The sequence below is a fragment of the Falco cherrug genome, chromosome 1 (assembly GCF_023634085.1).
Source record: "Falco cherrug isolate bFalChe1 chromosome 1, bFalChe1.pri, whole genome shotgun sequence".
Taxonomy (NCBI): domain Eukaryota; kingdom Metazoa; phylum Chordata; class Aves; order Falconiformes; family Falconidae; genus Falco; species Falco cherrug.
Window position 1 is genome coordinate 13,287,609 of NC_073697.1, and position 27,325 is coordinate 13,314,933.

Sequence of the window (27,325 nt, forward strand, 5' to 3'; positions counted from 1 at the left end):
GAGGTAAAGATAAAAGTTGAATGCAGTCTAAAATGCAGAGCTCAGGCTAAGACATGGCCTTCCTTATCTGTCCCTGCCTAGTTGGAGATGTCTTTGCTCCTTGCTTTTATTACATCTGTTTATCTGATGGGTGTTTGATATACATCCCATAAATTTAACTCCAAGTTCTATCACTTAACCATCTAGCCATACAGCTGCTATACCTAATGAGAATCCAGGTACCATGAGACAGTATTGGGGCAGGGGGGGGTTGTGCTTGCCCGTTGCTCCCCAACACTGAAATGTTACGCATGGCAACGAGTGGCAAGAAGGGTGGGTTTATTGAGAAGTTTCTTTTGGGATTACTGAGCTCCAGTTGAACCTGATTGACAGCTGCTGTATTGCAGAGCAGACAGCAGAATTCAGCTGCTAGAAATCATCCCTGTGCACGCCACACAGTAGCATCAGTCTTATCTTTGTCACAGAAACTCTTAAGTCTTCACCTGGAAACTGAACCAAGTCAGATGATGCAATTTATGAACATTCTTCTGACACATCCTTGTCACTATTTCCTGGTATTCTGGTCTTGTTTGAAAAATACTAAGAGCCAGACTATAACATTTCATTAACCTGGGCTTCTCAAACCTTTCCCTTAGTACCTGCCATACCAGAAACTAAATTCAGATAGAAAGTGTTGAGAATCTACCTGGATTTAAGTAGCACCAGGGAAAACAGAATTAAGCTCTTACTTACACAATGTATTTCTTCCTTTGATAAATGCCCAAACAAGTTGGAAATCTGTCTCAGTATCAAAACCAGATCCCATTCAGATGCTTTTGTTTTACTGCACATATCCCTTCTAAAGAGACCGTGTTAAAGGCATGTGTTTGCTTCTGTGTGCAAGTTCATTAGAGAGCAAGCTATTTAATATAATAATTTACAGGAAACTGCCATCAACTTTTATGTGTACTAAAAGTATTCACATGTCCACGACCAAGAATCTTCTTGTGTGGAGCCTCGTAAAAACAAAATGTTTTTGTCATTCACAGTTCTGAACCAAAGTCCAGGAATGTGAATGCTTCTGCATCCTTTCTCAAAATCTTGCCCTTGGAGTTTCTCACCTGAAGTGCCCCATTTCTGATCCTTTGCTTGTGAATAATAACTTCTGGATCAGACCTTAAACTTTTCTGTGTTTCAAAATATGTTAAGCTTTACACTGAAAGAAATTCTCTAAGGAGTGATATTACCCAAGGGGCAAATTCTGCTGTGGCAATCAGTGCTTATGTATGACAGTTGTTCTAATTCTGTTCAAGTCAGCAGTTTGAACTGCTTTGTCCTGTAAATTACAGCAATCACAAATTATTCTTGCATGAAAAATGGATATCCACATGGACTTTGCTAGGGAAAGATAAAAAGAAAACAGCAGGATTTTCCCCTTGTTCTTATGCTGTTGTTCTCACAGCCTTGCATCTGCAGCCCGGTACTGTTAGGGCGGGTGCTTAGAAGAACTGATTGCCACTGGCACAGAATTCACCCCTTCCCCCTCTTCCTGCCCTTCAGTTGCAGTCTTCGGTGTTCATTGCAGACTCAAAGACACACAAGCACAAAGCCTCACGACCTGTCAGCAGACAGAACTGCCCTCATCCCGGCCCACTTTGGTCAGTGCCAACAGCGTTACAAGCAGGAACAACCTGCCAAAATTTGAGGTCTTAGGGCTCCTGGCAGGAATGGTGACAGTCTGGGAAACACCCCCCAGTGAGAGCCACTGGGAAACATCTTCCTTTTCCCTTTTCTTTCTCTCTCCATTTTTTTCCCAGAAATAACTTTAACCATTAGAGTCAATGTATGCCATCAGGCATACTACAGACTCTGCTAAAGCTTTATTCCTGTGAACCTATCTTCTATGCAACACTTCCAACAGCAAAAACTGTATTCAACTGCTAGAAACATAACGAGTTCAATTTTTAACTGATCTTATTTAACTGTCTTTTCCCATCCTACCATATATAAATAATATGCACATGTGTATATAATATGCATGTGTATACATATATATATATACACACATATGAAAAAAATCTCAGCTACTTTTTCCATTCAACTTCTTATCCCAGTTTATTTAGAAGCAGTTTACATCACCTTCACTAACAATGCCAGAAATCTTCCCTGCTGCAGAGCAGCGATACTTCTCATTTATGTACTGGGCTAGGACTGCACGAACAGCCTACACAGAAATGCAGAGGGTCTGCTTATATGGGCAGAACAAGCAGCATGCAGGCCAGTTTGCATCTAGAACCCTACTGCCCTTAATTCCATTAACAACAGCTGCCACAGAACCACTAAAGGCTGTGATCCGTACAAGATTCAACACAAAGTGCACAGGAGAGCTCTCGCTGACTTGCCCAGCAGAAGCAGCATTTGTGAACACACATTCTCAGTGCCAGCAATGGACAGCCTAGCGCAGACCACTGCAGCCTATGGTTCAGAAACATCAGGTCATAGTTCTACTCAAACATGTCCCAGAATAACATTGGAAGGGGAACTGGTGAAAATATATTTTTACTATCATACTATTCTATCACCTCATTACAATTGTACGTTCTTTCTCCTTTTCTCTCTTACGCTGTCATGAGAAAAAAGTGATTCCAAGTTGACATGGAAGATAAAATTCTGTAAGCATGTAAAGTGAGACAAAGTATTTATTAAAGACTGTCACTTTTATTAGTAAGAGACAAAATTCCTAGGCTGAATGCTAACAGCTTTTTAACTTATATCCATAATAACCATTAGTTCCTAGTGCTTTCTAAAGGTTATCAAGAACCTTGCAGGTAATTAACATGTCACTGAATATATCACAGTAACACAACTAAACATACTAACAGAAAAACAGAGAAGGTAAATTATGCAACAAGCTTTAATCATAGCACTAATAACAGAGAAGGCAAGCCACATTTTATCATATACCCCAAAAGAAGGTCTATTTGCTACATTTCAGCCAACCACAGAGAACTTACCTTTCATTGTAATGACAGATTATATAATAAATCTAGTTATAAACAGCAGCTCAAAAAACCAGAACAGAAGCAATCCTTACTTATTTCCCAAGGTCTAGCCTCCAGCATTAAGATGATGAAGACAAAATACTAGCCAAAGCGTGCCACCTCACCTTTCTAATAGTATTTATTATGAAAGATGTTGATTCCACCTCTGTTACCTTGAATAACTCTCTACAGATCAATAGTTATGTGAATGGGGTTTCCTTATAGGTATGTGAATGTTTTGTTTCTTTTTAGTTAGAAAATTTGGGACCCACCTGGTTCCGAGATGGAAGTTGTAGTAAGACTAGGAACAATAGGAACAAATTAACTTATGGCCATTGCAGGCTTTTTACTCTTGTATCACAGCTTTTCTTAAATACTTGCTCCTAGCAGCGATGAGACCTGTGGATGGGCTTCATCCAAACTGGATCCTTTAGGAGGGAACCCACTCTCAGCATCGTGTACAATCTGCCCTCTGGGCAACACCACCATAATGAAAATGAAAAATGAATAACAAACAAAAAAGTCAGAAACATAAAAAATAAACATCACATTTATTTAAATAAAAATATACACACAGTGTACAATGGACATGGCTTACAGACAGCAATGAAATAAAAATGCTAAATCCTGAAATAGAAAAAAGAGTTGAATTGCTATAGTTGTGCTTCGTTTCTCTGAACAATCACATACTATGAAGTCCTGTAATGTTACTTATACATAGCCTCATGTGCTCCAGAGTGTGAGACAGGAACATTACAAGGAACAGCTACACGAAATGAGAACAAGTACCAAAGTAATTTGGGATTTTAGAAATTGTAAAGTCGGACTGTTCATAAGCAAAACAGAAGTGCTGAAAACTTTTGAAGTACTTTGCATGCACGGAACGAGTACAAAACACCACTGCCAATAGTTACAGATCTAAGTTAAGAGCAGCATGGTCCAAATCTCACCACTCCAGACTCCACAGATCCAGGGCGCTCTATTATCACAGTCAGGTTTCCACCATAACTCTTTCTCCCTGTCAGCACGCAAACCCCATACTTTATGTTTCAGCTCTTTGAAATATGGATACATTGGTTCACAAGTGTTCTCCATTTTATTTATTCTGATGTATTAAGCTTCATGCTTATTTGAGCAAATGCAAGTTTTTAATCTTGGATCATGAGTATCATGCTGAAATTCATTGTTGTTATGTTATATTATTCAGCAGACGCTATGAGAAAAAGAGCAAATAAATGTTTGAGTGCTGCAGAGTGTAAGCTGAATGCTTTGGCAACACAACAGTTGATGTGTTACTAAGGAAAAATGTTCTAAAGACTGAAGTCTGGGATTTTTTTTTCCTTTTTGCTTTACAAAAACATTTGTGTGTGTGGTTTTTTTTTAAACATGCAATTTACAAGGTAGTTTTGTGTTTTGAAGAACAGTAAATTATTTCAAAGCTCTCTGATTGTGAACATTTGTTTTTAAGCTTCAAATAAGTGAAAAGCAAGATGCAAATTCATGTCTCATGGCATCACCTGTACAGCACACTTCTTTACAATACAAAACCCCCATAAATATAGATATCAGTGCTTTCAAGTTTACAACATAGCCAACTGAAAAAATATACATTAAAGACTGTTAACTGATTAGATACATTATTTCATGCAAGTAATTTTTCTGCATAGTTTTAAATGCAATTTATTTATTACACTTGTTGATGTTCAGCACATTTTCTGCTTTTTTTAAGTGGACCATAGGATTTCCTGGAAAATGTGTTTAAACTAGAAATAAAAATTAGCTTATTTTCTGAAGCTCTTTATAGGCATATTATACAGTGGGCTTCAAAATGATATGGTGCACTTCTTTATACCTAAATTACTCATGATGATTTATAATATCATTACAATGCATTTCACTGCAAATAAGTGCATTTTCATCAGGACTGAATGATTTAGACACAGAAAGTGTTTGTTAATTTCCTTATTTCACTTACGTAATGCCAAAATTCAGACAGTACAAAAATCAACATTGCAAAGGACTTCATTAAGGCTCTTTCTCGGTTCATATTTTGTTTCAGCTGTCCTCCTACATTATTTGTTCTTTATGACACATACATTGCTAGTACTCCATCAAAATACACAGCTTCACATACACAAAAATCAGATAACATAATTAAAAATTCCCGTTTCCTAGTTGCTCCATAAAAGCCAAAGTACAAACATTAACAAGAATGTATTTCAAATTCCCCAAAAGAAGACTTCAGAAAAAAAAGACTTGCCTCCTTAATAATGTCAGGCCTATGCATGTTATGTATTATAACAGTATTAATCTCTGAGAAAAAAATTACTTTAACCTTCTGTTCCTTATTTTTTTTTAGGTATTTTATACCAGCTCTCTACTTAGACACTGGTCTGTGGTACAAAACCCCCATATAAGCACATAATGTATTGTACAAATAGTCAAAGCTAGAAGCCCTTATTTCAGGATTCCTTGATGCAGATCCTGACGACCTTATTTCTACAAATAATGTCCTCTGTAAGACAGGAATTGGCTTTAGATGCCAGGTATATTTCTGAATGTTCATCTTCTAGCCCTTGAGAACTGCCCTCCCCTCAAAGCAGCTTATTTTATGCCTTACAAAAGTTTTAAGAGAGAAGATATAGAACATTTTTCTGTGCATCCGCCATCAAAATCATTATGCTTCCCATAACCCTTTGCAAAACAAATTGTGTAGCTTGCTCATAAAAATTCATTTGCTTAATTTTGCTCCTTTGATATTCACAGTGAACTACAAGGATATGTGCAAGACCTTTGGGATAATTTAACTCCTCTGTTAGGTATTCAAACAATGCACAGGGTTTGAAGCAGCTTCTACAAAGAGTAAATGTACTCCAAGTAATGTAACTATCAACCTGCAGCAAAACCCTCTTTGTTTCTTCATAAAAGGCAAACCAGAAAAAACACTAGTTTTGAGTCCATGCTTAGCTGACACATCAGCTTTGATGATGCAGCCTTTGCCGGTACAGTAGCCCACTGAAGGCAATGACCAAACAAGGAATCATTTGAGCCTGTTTCAGTACTGAAGCAACACAGCTCTTCAAGCAGGCTTGCAACCACACCACCGGGTTTTACAATGGTCTTGTATCCTACAAAAAGATGTTCCAATCAAAAAACTAGCTTGAAAAAGTTCAGCCTTATTGAGCACAAAACTCAGCCTACTCTTCTGTAATGGCCCAAGCTCAATGAAGTTTCACTGCAGCACACTGATGTGGGTTTTGGTTTTTCTTCTCAATTATCTTTAACAAATAACAGATTATTTAATTTTACAAAATCATACTGGGATTGGCTGCTAAAACAAAAAGTATAGTAATCCAATGCCTATTTTGCCTTCATCAAAAAAGTGGCTTTGACATGGAAAACATTTTCAATATAAAAGTAACGTGATAGTGACAGTGGCAATTTAGAACCCAAGTAGGATTAAAATGCTGAGAGGAGATCTTGGAAGACTATTTGCCTGATAAGAAAGTCTATAGAATTTCATATTTTGAACTTGAAAGAATGTCCACGGGACTAAGATAAGGAATTATAGGAACCTATAGTACCACCAGTGAATACCATCCCCACGTAGACTTTTACAGATTGTTTCAGAATAACTGTAGGAAGGGCAGCATTCTCTGTCATACTTCTGTGGGATTAGTTCAGAGGTGCATGAGGAGTTTATCACTATTTCTAAACTGTACATGTAGGGGTTTTTTAAGCTAATGATAAACGTGGCAGATACCGAGGGCTAGTGCGGCAGTCTGACAGAACAAAACATCACTTTCCTAGGCAGATTTATGTTCTATAAATCCACAAAAAAGTTTTGTACAGAACAGCTCTGTTACAGTTAAAGACTCAAACACAAATTTATGCAAGCATTCAACCCACCCAATGAGTAATACCCACTTCTACTGGTACACACCAGGAAAAAATCAAGGCATTATATTCTCATCTACCTGAGCTCATCTGTGATGCAATGCTAACTCTTCTGACATCTATTGCTGAAGTAATACATACCAGAAGGACAAATAAGTCATTCATGATAGCACATAACTGAAATAAACAACAAATGCACCAAAACACTATTTAAATTACCTACTTTACTTTCAAAAAAAGTTTGAATTAGTTAGATAAATATGTTGTATAGGTGAATTCCTGGCTTCACTGAAGTACATGATCATTGGGAATGAGGATTTCTCTAAGGCCCAAAGCCTGATCTTGCAAGTACACAAGATGGGTTTAATTTTATTCACACAATAGATCATTTCCATGCAATCACCCAATTAGAGTTTTCAGAATCAGGCTCTTAAATATGTATTTTCATTAGTATAGTTACAGATTTATACCAAGTCATGGGCTTATGGATTAAAAAGAACAAATTGTAACTCATGGTGCATCAAGGTTTCTTTGACTTTCATAGGAGTAAGCAAACATTAACTTCTTTATCCATGGCAATTACAGATGCTCAAATTCCTAGTGCAGTTTCATTAGGATAAAATTCTCACACTTCTGCTCTAGATATTTTTTTCTCAAAATGAATGCATTACATAAAGGTCAGTAACCAGTGAATACTTGAGGTTTTTAAACTGTATTACTCACTGGGAGGCAGAAGGCGGCAATAAATAGATACAATTAGAAAACACAAATGTTCTTTACAAGACAAATTTCAGGACTAACACAAGCTGGCAGAAGCATTAACATTCATTTTTAAAGCTGATAGTTCTTCATCGTAGAGTGTCTACACACAGCATTACAAATTTGATATAAATCAGCTGCAGTGGCTAACTAGCCCTAATACAGTAGGTTACTCGTAATATTTATCTTAGGCTCTGTAATAACATACATGTTTTTATAGCCTAAAGATACTTTAAGTCCTCTATATACAACTTATTTTCCCTACCACTAAAGAAAATTTAGTTCTAAGGGTTTACAAAAGATGGGAGTATGACAGGTCAGGTTCAGGTCACCTTACTTGAAGAATTAATTCCCCTGATTTCAACGTGATTTATGTGAAAGTGAAGTGAAATAAGGGGTATTTGACTGTGGTACAGAAAGCCAAGAATGACACATCCAAATGAACTGCAAAGAATCAGAATGGAATTACTGAAATTACAGGCTGTAATTACTAAAAACATATTATGAAGTTACCATTCTTATGTAAAGAAGCTAAATACAACTACCAAAATCATATTTAGCCCAGGTATTAACATGAGCATCTTTCATAAACACTTCTGTGAAGGATTTAATTGTTAGTGATCAAGACCTCAGCGCTATGCTGGCACCAGAAAAAACTATTTCCAGCAGTAAGAGACCCCTTATATCAAATCTCAGGTTTTGGTTTGGAGTCTGAATGCCACCTTCCAGATGGCTAACCTCAGTTCCTACAGCAAACGACATCTCCCTTCTTAATCTTTGATCAAACAACCCAGATAACTAATTCCAGCTGGCTTATGAGTCACTAAGCTTCAACTTCACAAAGAACAGTTGAATATATTTGGTTTTGAGATTATCCAGTCCATTGCTTTTTCATGATATTTTATTCCATAAAAACTAACCGGACTTATTTTAATGTAAAACGATAAAACCTGATAAAAATAATACCTCATCTGGTTACACATTCCCAATTAATAAGTCATAAACAGTGAGTTTTATATTCACTAATTAGCGTGATGTATGTTCCTGATTACACTTTTGTTAAACTTAGGTGTCAGCTTTTCCATATGTCCCTTCTGGAGGTCTGTAGTACTTTGGGAAAGCCATCAGCTGTATCATGTTGAATGCATACTTTCTGCATTTGACATTCTTCAGTACATTCTCTATGCGGCATCCTTCTCTAGTGAAAGGGGGAAAAAGTACAACTTCATGAAACACAGAATAAATAAATATGCTTTATTTGTTCATTGCAGAGTTTCAGCAACAGTTGAAGTAAAAATAACAAAGATTCAACTCTACATTTTTGTTCTCCACAAGTGATGATACATCTTACAAAATTAAATCCAAGGCCAGGCCCAGTACAGTTATTGCCCTCAGAAATAGGTGATAAGATTTTTTCCCCCCTAATATATTTGTCCTTGAGGTTTAAAGTTTAGTTTAAAAAAATTAAATACTTTAATGATACATTTTGTTCTAATTCCAGAAATATATTTGCCTTTTAAACCTTCTCATACTTTTTTTCCAAATTGTTTGCTATATACGTGAGAGTACACTTTGCCCTAAAAATGCGTATTCTAGGAATAAGGCATTTTATTAAGTCTGGCCCTAGAGATCTGCGAATGAAAGTTTCATCTCTGCTTCATTTCCCATATGTTCAGCTTTGCAATGAAAAAAAAGAGAGAATGGCTTTTCAAACAGCCCAATCCAACTCTCTGCTTTATAAAGGAAGGATGTTTGTTCACATACAGTACAAAAGTCACAAGTGCCAAAGTGGTGCATCAAGACATAAACAGGACTTTGTTAAAAAGAATATAAAAGTGTCTTGAAAGCAAAAGAAACTAAAGCAACAATTACAAACAGGTTAATTTCATTACAAAACAGAACTTACTCTATTCCATTTAGTTACTTGACCAAAGAGGGTTAGTTGTAGCAAAGAAATAATCATTAGTTAAACAAAAAAAGATCCCATCAGCTAGTAACAATGAAAATAACACAATGGAAGTTAAGTCTCACAAACCACAACCCCGTAATATTTATCTAGGGGTTAGTTCGCTCTGTGCAATTTTTTTTTTTTTTTTTTTTATTTGTCAGACTAATTACTCTGGAAAGAGGGGTTCAAGCATTCAGGATTCCACATCTTCTTGTATACAGTGACAGCATTGTAAGTGGGCTTTCTTTGAGCTAATTACAGTGGGAAAACTTTACCATGAACAGAAAGAGCAAATCAATTCACTCAATGCATAGTATACTTCTTAGAGTTCAGAAAAAAATGATCAAAACATAGTACATTTCAGACATTTGTATCTTAAGGATGAATCCTTGGGGTCTGAGATTGTAGAAATATTACAGCATAATTCCTTTTTCTAAAGTTAATTTGTTGCTGTTTGTAGAAAAGAAAGGAACACAAGTGAAGTTTATTGATATTTGGCTAATAGCAAAGCAAGACTTAAAATAAGCCACACAACCAGCAAGTGTGAGCTGACAAGCAGCAAGGCGACAGGATAGAAGTGTCGAGAAGTTGGCTTGTTATCAGTTAGACAGCCTGTTTCGGGATCATCCGATTCATTCAGTGCTCCCTGGGTTTGTCTGCTGTTAAACAGGGGAAGTTAGGAACAAATAGAAGAGCATTTAAACAGCAAAGAAAGCCAACACGTAGGTATTTTGACAAAGTGAAACTATATAGTAATTTCGATGAAATAGATATATGCTAAGTACTTCCAATATCTTTATTGTGTTCTACAGCTGACACGAGAAGCACGATGACTAGGTGGCTGCTGTTAAGCTTTCTAGGTGTCTCAGAGCAGTGTTCATAAGTTAATGTTAAATAACTTATGAGATGAACTATACTATCACTAAAATGAACACGCACACCGAACAGAAATGAAATTAAGTTAAAAAAAAAAATAAATTAAGGAAGCAAAGAAAAAAGATCACAAATATGTCACAATGCAACACTGACAAAATAGTGTCTCCATGGTGTTCACAGGCTTTTCAGTCCTGCTTCACTATCTATTAGGAAATATATAGGCAGAAATAGAAAGGGCACATACTCTTTTTGGAATTAACAACTATTCTAAAATAGTTTTAAATAACGGTAAATTGACTCCTTCAAAAATTCATCAGTGCTAGTGACTCAGTTTTGAAGTCAACATCAGTTTGTTTTCTTTAAAGGCTCACACCTACACTCCTGTAAGAAAATTACCTGTATCTTGTTCAGTCAACTCAGCTAGGCACTAATCTGCTAACAGCAAAGTGCTACTGAACCACTGTAAGCTGCGTGGTCACTTTTCTACCAGAGCAGCAGGGATATTTAAATATCACTGCCAATCTTTCCTATTGTAGTCTTGGTAGCTTCTCTACAATTAGAATTATGCATATTTCAACTATATGTCTTAAATCCCTTTGAACTTAATTTTATTTGCATACACTCAGGAGACCTGTTTGTGGACTTCCTTTAGGCAGTAAGGACTAATATTTTTATTTTTCTATTTACTATGAATATTCTGGGATGAAAAGATAACTCACTGTTTTTCTCTGTGGATTTAAGAATATACAAATATATCAGATTACAGCATAGCGCTTTTTCAGAAGCACATGTCCCAGATATGCTGTTTTTTCAAGAACGAAAAAGCTGGCAGGCCATAAAGAGGCTGTAGGACAGTAAAGGCAGTATCACACATCCCCAGGTAAAATGAGAAGAGTACATCAAAGACAGCAGCAGTCACTTCATCTACAGAAAGCCTGCCTTTCTGACTCGCGCGTTAAAAGACAACGTTGAGCTTCTTGAGCTTGGATAGCAAGAGAGGTGCAAGAACTGCATTTAAAGGTGGGATCCTAGGAACAGGGCTGCAAAAAAAACATTCCTTGCATGATTTTCCTTTTAAAAAAGCCTTCCATAGGTTGTTTTTAATGTCTTTCTTTGCTTTGAATATTCAATCTGTATGTCACACTAATAATAGAGGACAACCCATACTATTTTAAATAGCAAAACAAAGATAAAAAATAAAATCCCTAACACTTGAATCTAGGTCAAAAAAAAAATTGGTGTCAGTGCGTCTGCTGCTTTTGGTTTACAGTTTTCAAGTGTCCATGGATAGAACTTGGACAGACCTCAAACAGCATTTTAGACAAAATCATCTCAGAAACTGTCAAGGAATGAATCTGTCTGGTATGCTGACTTTGTCAACACTGTGGCTTACGCTGAAAGAAATAATTCTGTATTCCGTATCAAGACCACTCCAGTTAATGCCTTTGCCCAAGGGTCCACCCCCAGACATTTCTTCCTCTTCTGCTCACAGTGATAACGTTACCCTTCGTGATCAGTTGCGAGGACTAACTGTATTACTCTGATAATTTTCTCCTTTATTGTGTATTTCAACTTTTGAAACACGCTGCTTGCTGTTTTTCCTTTTCTTAATCTCTACAGGACCCCACAAGTCTGCCTCTTTCATATTTTTGCGCCATCCCCTCAGCCCTCTTCTACTCTTCCAGGTAAGCCTGCTGGTTTCAGCTTACCCCCATTACGCCCACAACTGAGAGCTCTAGCTCATCGCTCAGAGCCCCACGCACGGCCACCACATTAGCCACTGTTCAGTACTTCATTCTGGAGAGCCTTAGCTTTGCACGCCAATGGTTTATTCTAAGCAGGCTGAGTTACTTGCAGGTTGCCCCAACAGGGATGAACCCTCCTATTTCTGTGGTGTGCCTTGTTCTATTTTGCTCCACGTCTCATTGACAGACTGACTGTCTTTTATCTGTTGCTACAAGTCCCATTAGCATCGGTGAGATTTATGCAGATGCAGTGATGGAAATAAGAGATAAAAGCCATTTGTTCTTTCTTTCTTTTTTTTTTTTTTTCAATAGAAAAGCCTACAGTACACTTATTCTTTGATATGCTGAAAAGAATGATCAGTGTCTTTCAACATAAGAAGTCCTATCTTCCTGCCAGGAAAACCACAGTGAACAGCTGATGCACAGGGACTTCTGTTCCACAAATTAGTCACATCACTCTATGCATGATTCAATAAGACATCCTCAAAATAGAGCAAGAGGATCTAAGTCCATTATTAGCTACCTAAGAACAGGCTGAGCAGAATACCTAAACACGCTTTTAATTTAAGAGGAATATTTGATCACGGTCAGATGCCTTGCTAAGCTCTGCTAATGCTTTTCAATGCACTGCAGTGACAATGTCTTCTAACACATCTTAAAGTGTTCTCCGCAGTGACTAATGTATCTAGTTAAACAAAGCGAGGCCCTACACCCTCCTGTCAGCGGCATGACAACACTGCTTCCCCTGGCTCATCAAAACCTGTACAAGTATTACTGCAAACAGCATGAATGCAGCTGCTGCCATGTCAGCTGGATTTATTTGGTTTCTGACTGACACTCATCACAACCAGAACAGAATGACGGCTGACCCTATTATAGCGTGAAGGTACAGCCATCGTTTTGGATGTTCTCTCCATCACAAACTAACGGCTCTGAACTCACACCAAAGGAAAGGAAGATGAATCCCAAAATACCCAGCAAGTTTTTAGTTCACACACGCAATTTTAAGGGGAATAGCGAAAGCTTCTAAATCCATAACATCTGGGGTCACGAACACCCCTCTAACCTATAGTAATATTTTTATTCATTTACTTTCAAGTTGTTCATTTGAGGCTTACAACACAGCAGAATACATCTTAAGAGCCAAGGGTGCTGTAAGTTTAATGACGATATAACCATTTCAGTCTGTCTTCTACCCCACTTGCTGTTTTATCATCTTAAACTCCTATTGGGATAATGCTGCATGCCTATCAAATGAGACAAAGGCAAAACAGCAGGTATTTTCTGTTGTTTTTAAATTCAGATGACAGATCGTTCGAACCTCTAAGCAGTGGAGCAGAGACAATGAAATGGTGTAAGGAAGAAGCCTCTCAAGAGCCCTTATAAAGTCAAGCACACATCCGAGGGCACAGTCTGGCTTTTGATTATAAGTCACACTGACATCCCCGTGCAAGGTTTTTGCAGATGTATTTTAACACTTTGGATATATGCTTCTCTTGTTAGAACTTTTCCAGCTCCAGCTATTAATGATACTGGAAATGCTATGTTGTCCTAAAGCAGTGCTTCACGTAGAATAGATAGGCAGCTTTCTATCAATGCAAGGATCCCGTGTGCTAGCAGTGACTTCAGTCTGAATTCACGTCTTACAGCACGCGTACTTTGGGGGAATTTTCCTTTTTTTTGCAGACAGACTCAAGCAAGCAGTTTCTGGGCCTACTGGGTTTTTCTTGTCAAACTCCAGTGCTGACACAGAAAAATGGCAAAAGTGAGATGCTTCTTTTTAATCCCTTCCAACAATAGCAGCACAGATGTTTCTGCAAATAGAAGGGATTGCTAACAGTTCTCTATGTTACACAATTTTGCTTACTTACCTGTTTTTTTATTCAAGACTATCACAATCCAGAACTTCTAAGAAGCAGCTTCTCTAAAGAGTGTTTTCAGCCCTCTCAAAGATTTTAAGCAGAATACTGTCTTGGAGAGAAAGCAGCTTTATTTCTACGTTAACACATTACTGTGATTCACCAAAATGCTTCAAAGAAAAATCAACTGTTTCAACATGCAGCACTACAGTTCTAGATGGTCGCCTTGACTTTTTCAAAGGGGAAAGATGAGATTCTTGTGAACATCTCCTGGCCGTTATAAAGATGCTGTACTATCAGATCTAGAAGAGTAAAACATGACTCAGAAGGACATAAATAGATCTCAGCCTAGTCCTGGAGGATTGCTGAATCAGAGCAGAACTCAGATAAAATATATAAAGGAATATTGTGTAACAACCTTTTATGTTGAAAGATCAAGTTGATACAATGAAACCTCCAACAATTTGTAAAAAAAAATATAAAAATGTTTCTGCATTGTTTCAAAATGGAAAACATAGGAAGGGAACCATCAGAGAAATTCTTCTGTATCAATGATCTTTACAATAATTCTTTTTCTGATGCATATTGTTGTCACTAACAAACAATTTGTTCCTCAAATCTAGATGGCATTAAATAAAGTCAAAGATGCTAGAAATCAATTTTTGCTGCTTATGTGTTCCTATAATCTCTAATCTGGTCCAAAACAAACAACTGGCATTACTGAAATTGTCAAGCAGTCTCAGATCTAAGAATACTGATGAATTCAGTCAGTGATTTGGAGACAGCTGATGTTTAAACACATACCAACAATACAAACAATCTGTTTATCAGATTGTCATACTAATGCCTCTCTTTTTGTTTTTCCTTTTGTACTGCAACTTTTTTTCCTTATTCTTTTTGCTTTTGCCAGCACCCTCTATGTCCCTATTCCTTTCTTCTCTCCCTTGTTTAGTTAAAACACATTACTTTTCTAATGCCATTGTTTAGGAAATAAAAAAGAGAGCACATCATATAACATGAAGCTTGTCCACTGAGTTTGACCAAGCAGTAGATTCATGATTTAGCCACCTAGATCTTGAAAAACAGTTGATACGCAGTAATTCAGTTTTTTGTGCTCAAAACTATAGCACTGTATATGGGTTGGTTCTCAGTCTGTCCAGAGAAAAAGATTCCATTTTGAGGAGCTGGTCAGAAACAGCAGGGTACTGGAGGCTCAGCGATGGTCACGGTACAGATTTAAACAGCACAATGGTTCAGTAAAGAGCAACAGATTATTCAACACACTATCTTGCAGAAGAACTTAATAGGAGGCAAGCAGACACTTGGTCTTACACTCCCACAACAACATCCAGGAAAATCCTGTTATTTTATGCTATCACACTGATAGACACAGATTCTTTGGAAGAAATGGTGAAGACAAAATTAAATTTAAACAGTTGCTCTCTTTCCCTCTGTTAAGTATGTGTTCTCATTGCAGTCAAACTAACTTTAAATGTCCAAAGTTCCGACCAATTTCATCAGCTTAGCTATTCTTGAATTTCCAGGGGCAAGTGCAAGAGAGGCACACCCTGCACCTGCAGGCAATAAACCAGTACAGCTCACTCCTGCTTTGGGCTATGGAAACATCTCCCTGCAATCCTGCTCTGCGGCATCTTTTCTGAAAGATGCGGAGTCTTACAGATTGAACCGGGTATTCACAATTTGTTATCTGATCGTGTGTCCTCTCTAGATTAAGATAAGGACATTTAGTTAACTCTGAGACAAAATTTAGAAACATATCCATACTTTAAAAAAAAAAAAAGGCATAAAAGCATGTGCTCATCTATTGTTTACTAGCGTGCAATGATAAAACATCACAGCATCATTTGTTTGTTCACACGATTACAATTTCATAATAACAAGAATTGTTCCCAAGTTAGATATTCTGTTATTTGCCAAAACTTGCGAATTTAGCTAGAGCTTGACTGTTGTTTGGCAAACAATACATTTCCTGAAAATACAGCACAGGTTAACCAGGACCTATTCATAACATCAGACCACACCTGGCAGTTTCAGCCCAAGAAGGAGGAAAGTTTAAGAGAAATATTTTGACTTCTTGTTTATGAAAGCAATTTTTGTTTCAATATTTTCCTACACTAGAGAAAGTCAGAGAGAAAATGCTGAAATATTAAATGCTAGGTTACACAGTTTTAGTTTGTCTAGATAGCATTTCAGACAGATGTGAAAAACAAAAATTTCCAAATTGGTTCATTCTGTCTCAGCATTTTTGGCTCACCACAGAGCAAACCCCCTACTGTTTGTCCATGTTTACTTTTAACATAGCAGAAGAATAACTCTGAAGAATAGATGAAAGGGCAGCTTCAAGCTTTATATCTAATATGCACAAAACATATGCTATTTGATAATATACATCTCCATCAGTGTTAATCCCAGAACTTCAGAAATCTCTGCTGATTGCAGAAGAGTGAATATTTTTATTTGTGACTGATAAAGAACACCTGCAAGAATGTTTTTCTCTCGCAACATTAAAGAGTAACTATGTGGTAAAATAGTAACATTGACAAAATTGATACAGTGAAACATAACAAAAATAAACAAAAGATTCCAGTTAGAATCACAAACCATTTTCCTCACTGCTGCTTTCAAGACACCTACGCTAGCAGTTTAAATCCACACTCAGCAGTTCCCCACTGCTGCAGCTGAACAGCAAAACCAAGTTGACGTTCTGTGCCTATGTCCCCTTGTCTGCCAAAAGAGATTGCCGACCAGAGGCTGCCACACAGGAACAGTCCCTTGGTCATGCCAGCTCCCCAGCTGCCTGGGAGCCACCCAGGAGAGTGCTAAAATCTGCCAAAATAATACCAGGAAACATTTAATAATTTCACTATATAAAATCACTGAGATCATGTCCTAGAAACATTCCCCAGTGGTTTTAATTTACAAATACAGGCAGAGGCTTCAAGTCCTGCAAAGTCATTCTGGTAACTGTGTGAGATTAGCTTCAGAACTGGAAAGAGATGGGTTTGTAGGAGAGATTCTTCTTTACCTGTCAAGACAGCTGAGTGGTTTTTGAAACACGATTTTCACCTCTATTATACTCCAAGCAAAGGATTTGCTCTTTCATTCTGCTAGTTACCAATACTGCTGTGCAGTATTACACATCGATTCTACAAAGTTTTCTCTTTTTATCAAAAAATATGGTTCTAATAATCTTCACAGACACTTTTCTGTAAAGTATTAGGATTACATATATATTGGAAATTCTCGGGACAAAATTGCAAAACTTTTCCTGACAAACTTCTCTTGCAAGGTTTGAAATTCAATCCAATGTGCAACCAATATTAAAGCAGATGTGATCTATCTCTTTGTGCAAGAAAACAACCAAACAAAAAATCACAACCAAATCTCAGGCTTCTTAGTGACCTGAGTATGTGTGAAGTGATGATGACTACATTCTTCAAGTAAGTTCTGAATACACAAAGTATTTCCCTTCCATAAGGGTATGGCACTAATATAATTGGCTAGTGAGTCACACTTACTTCCAGTCTGTTTCTGTCATAGTAAGGAAGTTTTACTAAGGATGTGATTATACATTTAGCTCACATAGCACAGTGAAACATAAACCCATGATAAATTCCCTCTTTCATATGTCTAATCAGGTTTTAAATACTTTCTGTTGACCATGAAAAATCTTCATGAATCATTCCTTTTCTTTCGACATAGATTTTTTTTTAGCTTTTTTTCCCCCCATGGTTAAGGGCAAGTGGCAAAGCTGATTTAAGAGGCAGAAGAGGCTTGCTGTACAGCTAAACAGTCATGCATGAAGAATGATGCTTAAAATCTGACATTAATTTCCAGATGTTCAAATCTATGGGTAAGGTGACAAAATTAAGGTCAGAGAGAACTGTTTTCTTGCATTTGTAATTCGGGTCATTTTAAGTGAAGAGGGTATTGAACAGCAATAAGTATAAATTTCAATATTGTAACTTACTGTTTTATATCTGCAACTTCAGTTTGAGATACACAAAAGGAGAAATGTGACCGCTTCTGATTAATGACACCAATTCACATAATCTCTTCATGGGATTAACCAATGCGTGAGTCATAGCATAAATCACGGGAAATTATTTTCCCATTTCAAGTCTATAATGCCAGTTCATTAATTACTTTCAATAAACATACTGACAGTTTTTTTTAAAACACATCAACAGTTTGAGATCTGATCTGTTCTCATCCCAGCCATTCTTTGAGCACTAGTATCACACACAGTACATGGGTGTATTTATGCAAGGGGAGTTAGCGCACATGTAGATTGCCCAAACACGAAAAATGCACCTAAACCTGATTTTAGCTGGTGCACGACTGCTGCTACCAGGAACACTAAATGCAGCAAAGAAAGCTCCCCTACTCAGGCTAGGTAGGTGGCTAACCAAAATGACCTACCCAAAAACTTATAGGCTGGTATGCATGCTGTAGCAATCTGGAGATTGCACCATGACAGTCCTACCAGTAAACCACCTTCCCTTTTCTTTAGCAGGTTGATTTTAGTCAGAAGTAAGAGAGTTTTAGAAAATGCAAGCAACATCCTATTGGAATCCCAGATACACTATGTTTTCCATCCACTTCCTTCAGAGCAAATGACAAGGCTGGGTTGAAATTCTCATGAAGTGCCTTAAAAGATTTTGTTGTCCTCTCTAGTAATAGGTAGTATGTAGAGAATTTGAAGAACAATCCCTTTCTATGGGAAATCAAGAGAGTGGGTATGACTGTTTTCTTTTTACTTGTTTTAGCATCTGTTTACAAGACAGCCAAAGTTTTTTGGAGCATGACCTCAGAAGGAAGTACTTTTCTTGCCCAAATACCAAGGATGAGGACCAAAGCTGGAATCTTTTAAACAACATATTTGCGTATTTTACAAGCTTTTTCTCTTTGTTTGTTGTCACTAAACATTTGTAAGGAAATGTTTATGTTGAATGCGACTGCAGGTTTCTCAGTAAGTTTCAGACACACTCTTCCAGCTCCCTTCATCATATCTCAGAAAGTGAATATTAGCACAGACCATCACTTTTTAAGCAAAAATAGCACTGCATTGATGGGGAGAGTGGAAAGATGAAACCCCATACGGTTTCGCTCCTACAATTTCCTGAACAAAATTACCTTCTTTTTGATTTGATTTGAGATCACTGCAGACTAAAGATTTGATAAGCAGTGTATTTACCTCCTGCATCTCTAAGCCTTTGCTAGCAGCAAGGGGAAAATAAACAAATTATAACACAGGGAGAAATATCTTCTTCTTATAGTAATGCTGTATTTCCCTTACTGTTATAAAGAAAAAAAGACATGGTTTGGTTTAGCACAGTCACGGTAATTCAGAGTTTGCCAAAGATCAAAGATACAGCTCTCAGGATATGCTCTATGAACCATGTTCAGGACTCCCTGAACAGAAAAAGAAGAGTTCACTACACTGGCAGTATCACTTAATGATGAGGTAAGTCACTGACAGATGAAAAAAAAAAAAAATATTGCCCATTTACTTCTTGACCTGGACTGAACTATCAGATACATACTATTTAAAAAAAAAAATAAAAAATATCAGGTTTTTTTTTCTGTATTGCAGACTATTCTCTCAAATGCACACTCAGTAGTGAGGAAACATTTTCACCAGAGATATCACTGCAATGCCTTGGGAACTGCAGCTTGCAAAAAGCTATAGAAATTTGCCAATTCCTGTGACTTTGGAGTCTCTGGGATAGAGATACTTTAGGAATTAATGTCCCCAAGCATACCTGCAGCAAGTTGCATATGGGAATTCCAAGCACTATAGCACTGGGGCTTTCCGCTAATGGTGGAAATTGCCATCACTTACAAGTAGGCAGAACGTATAGTATTTTTAAAATGCTTATAATTGGGGAAAAGAAGGTGTTTTACTATGAAAATTCTAAACCATGTAACATAAAATTGGAAACATCCAAAACTGGAAACATCCACCTATAATTATTATTATTTTTTTCTGAAGCAGCAAGCCAGTAGCAATGTTTTGACTGTTTCCTTCCTTTCTTCCCTAAGATGCCACATGGAAGGTGGCAGGAGAGTATAAATCTTCCTGCACTGGATGATGGAGAATTATCTCTGTCTACAGTGCTTTCTTCTACTCTATTATGTACACTGGTTATTTTGCATGCTGGAAGGAAAACAGTTTAAGAAATGTTTCAGTAAGACATCATCTCATGGTGCTCCCACTTTAGATAAACATTGCACCAATTTTCCAGAAAAACCCTATCTTTTGAAATAACTTGTGTCCCTAGAAAACAACACTGCATGAGACTGTGCAATTTCAGCATCTCCTGTTTTACACTTTTTATAAGAATGCAGTTCTCAACCCAGTCAAGTCCGAGAGACATTAATCTTGGTATTGCTCATGTTTCTGGTCATGTTTTTCTTTAATCAATAAGAAAAACAGTAACACTTACATGCTTGAAGTGTTTGGCTTGAGTAACTGTGAGCCAGAGGCCAGGTGGTCAAACAGAAAAAATATACAGTGCAGCCAAAAAGCAGATAAGCTGTTAATTTATCCTCTCCAAATGCCTATTACAATGGCAGGCCTTAAGGAATTCTGCTACCCATTTTATTTCTAACAAATGCTAATGCCCTTCAATTACCTTGTAACACATCCCACATTAACCTCACGGGGAATGACATTGCCTTTCCAGGCCCAGTGAGATGTGTCAGCATTCATAGTTGTCCCTTAGCACTTGCTCATGGCCAATGAACTATGAAAAAGTGCAGCCACCTACTCTAGTCTGAGTGGGCTGCTGCTCTCCTTCGCTTTCGGTTGATACTGCATTGCTGTGGCTGTTGGACAGCACTTACAGGCTTCTAGTAACTAAACAATTTCCCTTTTTAGCATATATCTACTGCACTGGTAAGAACAGAGCAGAGACCAAGACTCATACAATCACAGAGTGGTTTGGGCTGGAAGCAACCTTAAAGCTCACCTAGTTCCACCCCTTTGCCATGGGCAGGGACACCCCCCACCAGCCCAGGTTGCTCCCAGCCCCGTCCAGCCTGGCCTTGAGCACTGCCAGGGATGGGGCACCCACAGATGCTCTGGGCAACCCGTGCTAGTGTCTCACCACCTTCATAATGCAGAATTTCTTCCTAATATCTAATCTAAATCTACCCTCTTCCAGTTTCAAGCCATTCCCCCTTGTCCTATCCCTACATGCCTTTGTAAAAAGTCCCTCTCCAGCTTTCTTGTAGGCCCCTTCAGGTACTGGCAGGCTGCTATAAGGTCTCCCTGGAACCTTCTCTTCTCCAGGCTGAACAACCCCAGCCCTCCCAGCCTGTCTTCACAGGAGAGGTGTTCCAGCCCTCTGATCATCTTTGTGGCCCTCCTCTGGACTCACTCCAATACGTCCATGTCCTTCTTATGCTGGGGGCTGCAAAGCTGAACACGGGACTCCAGGTGGGGTCTCATGAAAGTGGAGCAGAGGGGGAGAATCACCTCTCTTGACCAGCTGGCCACGCTTCTTTTGATGCAGCCCTGGGTACAGTGGCTTTCTGGGCTGCAAACGCATACTGCTGGGTCATGTTGAACTTCTCATCCACCAATACCCCCAAGTCCTCAGGGTGGCTCTTAATCCATTCTCCACTCAGCCTGTTTTTATGCTTGGGATTTCCCTGACCCACATGCAGGACCTTGCACTTGGCCTTCTTGAACTTTATGAGGTTCGCATGGGCCCAGCTCTCAAGCCTGTCAAGGTCCCTCTGGACAGCATCCCTTCCCTCCGGAGTGTTGACTGCACCACTCAGCTCAGTGTCATCAGCAAACTTGCTGTGGGTGCGCTCACTCCCACTGTCCATGTCACAAACAAAGGTGTTAAATAGTGCTGGTCCCAGTACCGAGCCCCAGAGAAACGCCACTTGTCACTGTTGTCCCCTTGGACATTGAGCTGTTGACCACAACTCTTTAAGTGTGACCATCCAGCCAATTCCTTATCCACAGAGTTGTTCATCCATCAAATCCATGTGTCTCCAGTTAAGAGACAAGGATGTTGTGCTTTTAAACTGCTTAAATTACCCTCTGCCATGGACACAAATATATATGGACAGGTATGCGATGTTCTTTTTTTCAAAGATCTCAACCATTATCATAGTTTTACTCTCAATTAACCTTTACTAGAAACTAAAACAGCCTCACAACATCTCACTGGAGCCCAGCCTACACACGGAAAGGATGCTGGAATCATGCTTGTCTCCTTTTATTAGTATTTAATTATGTGTTAGTTGAAAATAAATTCTGTAATATGCTATTAATGGACTGCTGCTGACAGCTTAAATAAAATCAATAAAACACAGAATCTGCAATCAAACAGCAAAAGTAATGTTTAAAAGTTATTACTGCCAAGCTGCAGATGTCTCTTATCTCACTAACATACACAGGGGGCAGAGTTGGCTTGTGAACCGTTTATGTACCACTAGGTTAATAATATCCTTCCTACTCTCTTACAACATGGTTAAAGCAAACAAGTAGCAGAAATGCTCTAAAATATTTTTTTCAGTATTGTTCTTTGCATTAATCCTCAATGATGGTTGATACAAGATTCAAACAAAGCTAAAGGCATGTGTGTGCTTGCACTTGCCAGATGAGTACGTACATCAATGCAGACAGGCTATTTTGGTGCATGAAATAATAAATGACCTTTTCACAGGTATGGTATCTAGTAATAAAATACATGCAGAACACCATAGAAAATGTAAACCACAATAATCCATCCATCCTATGTGGGAATTACAGCTAATGAAAATTTCAGTGGAGAAATTAGTTTTACATTGGCCCAATAATATTCTCTTTAGTTCAGAATAATTAACAACTGAAGAAGTAATAGACAACCTGAGGGCAAGGTAAGAGTTTTCTACCAAACATCTGCTTCCCTAAAGAGCAGATACTTTATTTAGAAAGCTGCTTCTCCCTCCCGTTCATTCAAATTATTAGCTGCATATTTTTACTAAAGAATACTAGCTATAAATAAGTTTTTTCAAAAATAAATGCCTCAAATCACACTGGCAGAACAATTAAAACAGCATTTACTGAAACACTCAAGAACGTTTCGAAAAACACCCCAACTTCTACATATCAATCTACTTAAAATAGCTAAATATTTGCAGAATTCATAGTGTTCCTAAAATTATGCAAGCTAACAAAACTTTATGTCCAGAAGAGCTATCAAATTAAAAACTTTATATATAAAAATATATGTAAACAGCAGTTTAGGATAATGGCACTTTAAGTACTTTTCTTAATAGCTGGTACTCTTTATATAAACAAGGAAACTAACAACAGCGGACTTTTACCCCCAAAATACCAAAGCATGCACTAGTTATTTTTTCATACAAACTAAGCAGATCAACAAAGGAAGCTGCCCAAATGTTGTAGCAGCTGAAGATTAAACAGCAATTTAACAGTGCACTTTTAAGTTCTGTTTCTTTTTTGACTTCCCTGACCCCATGTGAATAAATACATTGGTGTCTACTGACAAGTTCATGTTTAAAACACAACAGGTAGTGTGCTCATGCCAGCAAAATCTCCCTCATGCTCAGTTTTCCCCTCCTACCTTTATTTTACCTTCAGCTGTTTGCTAGGATAACTACAAAATACACTTCCAAGATCTGATCCAAGTCTTTCAAAAGGCAACAAGTCATATACTCCCTAACCCAGAGTGGCAATTCTTTAGGTGCCAAATTTAACAGCCAGGCTTCCCATATGTCTACAGAACATCCACAGGATGATTCAGAGCCCCTAAATCAGGTAGTTAACCATCCTTCAAGGTGTGCACTGGGAGCGTGAATTGTTAACCTAGACATTGATACAGTATGTATCTAAAGTTTTATGACAGGAACAGCTTGATTATGAGCATTGCACTGAATTCAATAGGTTTTGGGAAAAAATTATCCAATGGTTAATTGCCCGATGTTTCCCCCCTCCCCCCCCCCCCCCCCCCCCATCTTTACAGAGCTTTATGATCTCTAGCCAATTCTTGTGGTACCACTGCATCACTTAGAAAATGAACGACACAAGCCTCAGATTTTCTTTCCAGCACCATAAATATGGTCCAACATGATGGCTAACAACATAAAGTTTCAAGCTTACTTGACTACAGGCTATTTTTAAAGGACAATCTTGATTTTTCTCTGTAATGTGAATAAAAGAAAAAAAAAGATTTATGAGCAAGTAATTGTCTGTTTTGGGCTATGATACAATGTGGTACAGAACATTAAGCTTTGCAACAAGATTAAATGTCTTTTTATTTCTCTTTTGGCATTTCATACCCATTGGAGTATGGTTAGCAAGTTGAAAGTTTTTGGGTTTTGCCGTGCAATATCATTTGACTTTTCCCTCTCCGTTGTAATACGTATTTCATTTAATAAACATTATAATTAAAAAAAAAAACCCTACTAAAACCACTTCTCTATTCAAGGATTACAATTCAGAGGGGGTTCATTTACTTCCATTAGTTTTAACATCTGTGTTTGAAGTTGCAGATAGCTTCAAAAGTAGCTATTGAGGTAATACATTGCTTCATTTACCAAGGAAATTGGATGCTTAATGTATTTTGCAATGCAGTAATAACAAAATGGCAGTATTTGCATAAAGCAGCCCACCATAATAGCAGGTGTTGGTCCTGTCTGGGAAAAGGTCTTTTGACTTCTGCTAGCCCAGTGTAGGCTCGTTATTCCGCCTGATGATATATTGTCATAGAGACCAGTGAAGTCCATGCTACAGAAAGCCGCATTTGGGAAGGTTTGTTACCTGCCTGTGCCTAGAAGAGTAAAATGCGTGGGGAGGGGACACTTTTCAATTTCACTAATTGTGTCGACTGTTACTGGAGAACTGACTGGCTAGAAAGGACCGATCAAAGCATCATAAAGATCTGCATTCCCTTCCGTGCTTGCGATACAGCTGCTGTGGCTGCTTGGAGCAAGGGATGGGACAGGGCTCACCAGAGACCTCTGATGGCAAATTTCTAGCCAACGTTTGTTGGTGTAGTTCTTTTTGGCTTTGCTAGAGCTATTCCAGTTTTATTTTAGGTAAACGCTGTTCATCAATGAGTATTGTATGGGGCACAAATTAGTGTTTTAGAAAAGACATACATGTCCAAATTCAAAGAATTTGTGGGAGATGATGGCTGTTATCACCACAGCACCCACACTACCAGGCTGCACAGCTGAGATTGTGAAACAAGTTTGTGAGTTTTGCTTTCCAAATGGTTTTAACATTCTCTTTTTCAAAGGATCAGTCTCTTTCTCTTAGTAACTCATCATTTCCGAGAATTATCACATCATGATAGTCACAATGATTATCTTTTCTTTTTGGGGGTATGCATTTAGGTAGGTCTGAATCAAACCTAAGAGCTGAATTCCAAATGTTCTTACTATATTAATTGCAAAGCAGAAAATTTCAGATTTTAATCCGCTCAAGAGACAAACACTCTCAGAACAGAACCATGTCTGGAAAATACCTGTACTGTATCTTGAGCACTTGTTTAAACATGCAGTTCAAGTTCATTACCAGCTCATTTCAAGTTTTCACTTGGAATTAAACTTAAATGGAGACTGAAATGAGTTTTGTTATCCCTGTTGTGCTGCATGGAGAAAAATTCTTCATGACAGCTGGAAGAATGATTGCCTTTGGGACTGAAAACAGAATTTGAGATACCTCTGTCACAAAATAATTTTTTTTAAAAAAATCTGCTAAGGCTACAAATAACTTTCTAGACTACCGTGCTATGTATTTGCTCAGCACCCTCTTACCACTGAATACCCATTGCCTGAAAGTCAGAAAAAGTGTCTGATTTGAAAAATGCTAGTACACTCCAGTTTCATTATCCTCCCTGAAAGCAGCAATAGCTCCATCACATTATATGAAGTGACCAAATTTCCCCACCACTTCTACCTCAGTAAATTCTTCATCTACAAACAAGTGTCTTCACCTGAAGATACTAAACCTACAGGGCAACACAAAACATGAAGGTCTCAAATTTTAAATGCCAGTCAAAGCATGCAAAACCATCAGAAATCACAGTGATAAAGAAGTACTCTAAAAACGGTTTCTTGGAAAAATATTTGTATGGTTTGTAAGCCATTTTTAAACATTCATTTCATTAAGTCCATAATAAAACAGCAACATGCGACAAAATGAAATGCATCTGTTCCTACATTTCTACATTTTACTGGACTATAATTACCAATGTGCTATACCACACAGACCAACATACTTAGGAGGCAAAACTTTGCTGTGTGCAATGTTGCCTTGTCAACAAGGCACCATCAAAAGGTGATTTCAATCTTCTTTAGTCAGAAAAATACTTTAAAGGCTTTTAATCTACTGGATTAAAATTATACAAATTACACGACCGACAACCACCTTGGTCACAGAAAATACCCTAATACTTCTGTAGAGCAAAGTAAGCATGAAGCATAAGGCCATATCTGCCCTTAAGGGCTTCATGAAACAACATAATTTTCTCTTCCAGAAAGAGCAGAAGGAAGTAAATTGCAGGGAGAACACAAGACAGTATCCTACAGAAGGCAGATTAACAGGCAAAACCAATCCTACAGAAGTAAACCGAATACCCCTCTACTTAGCAGCACCTCTTGGGCCAGTTCCACTGCACAAGAGGGAAAATAAACAGCATAGTAGTGGTCTGACATGCACTGGCTCACTTTAAGAATGAATTAAAGTAGCATCTTCACATGGCAAATGATGTTAATCTGTGTTAACAGAAACATCAAATTCTATCTCCAGCAATTGTCTACAAATCTGCTGATAATACCATTGTAAGCAGCAAATTTTTACAGTGAAAGAGGACACAGGGAGCAGCCTTCTGCCCCAGGCAGCAACGGATGAAGAAAGCAGGAGAGAGCTTTATTCAGTATGATGTTGAGGGAGGACTATCCACCAACACTCTGGCACTTCACACACCAGTTCAGCAGTGTCCAGGAGGGAAAGAGGCTTTAATTGTGCAGCCAGCCCTGCTGCCTGTGGTACGTCAGCATGAACCCAAGTAGCAAAAAGGGAAAAGAGAATTATTAACATGCAGAATAGTGAATGTCAGTAAGGCAATAAACCTTATTTATGAGCATTGCTATTGCACATTCAAATACAGCAGCACAACTGTTATTTAAAACAAGCCAGACAATGAAAAGAGTCTCTGTTTAAGA

General features: G+C 37.9%; 1 protein-coding gene across 2 annotated transcripts in view; it reads right to left on the reverse strand.

The window, feature by feature from the left end:
• Positions 1-3,552: 3,552 nt before the first annotated feature.
• Positions 3,553-27,325, reverse strand: part of INPP4B (inositol polyphosphate-4-phosphatase type II B) — a 213,046-nt gene continuing 189,273 nt past the window's right edge. The window contains exon 23 of one of the 2 annotated variants that reach the window (XM_014281287.3): positions 3,553-8,874. In XM_014281287.3, coding sequence (XP_014136762.3) covers positions 8,742-8,874 — 133 coding nt within the window. In that variant the 3' untranslated portion in view covers positions 3,553-8,741. The other variant, XM_055728094.1, reaches the window with a different exon arrangement.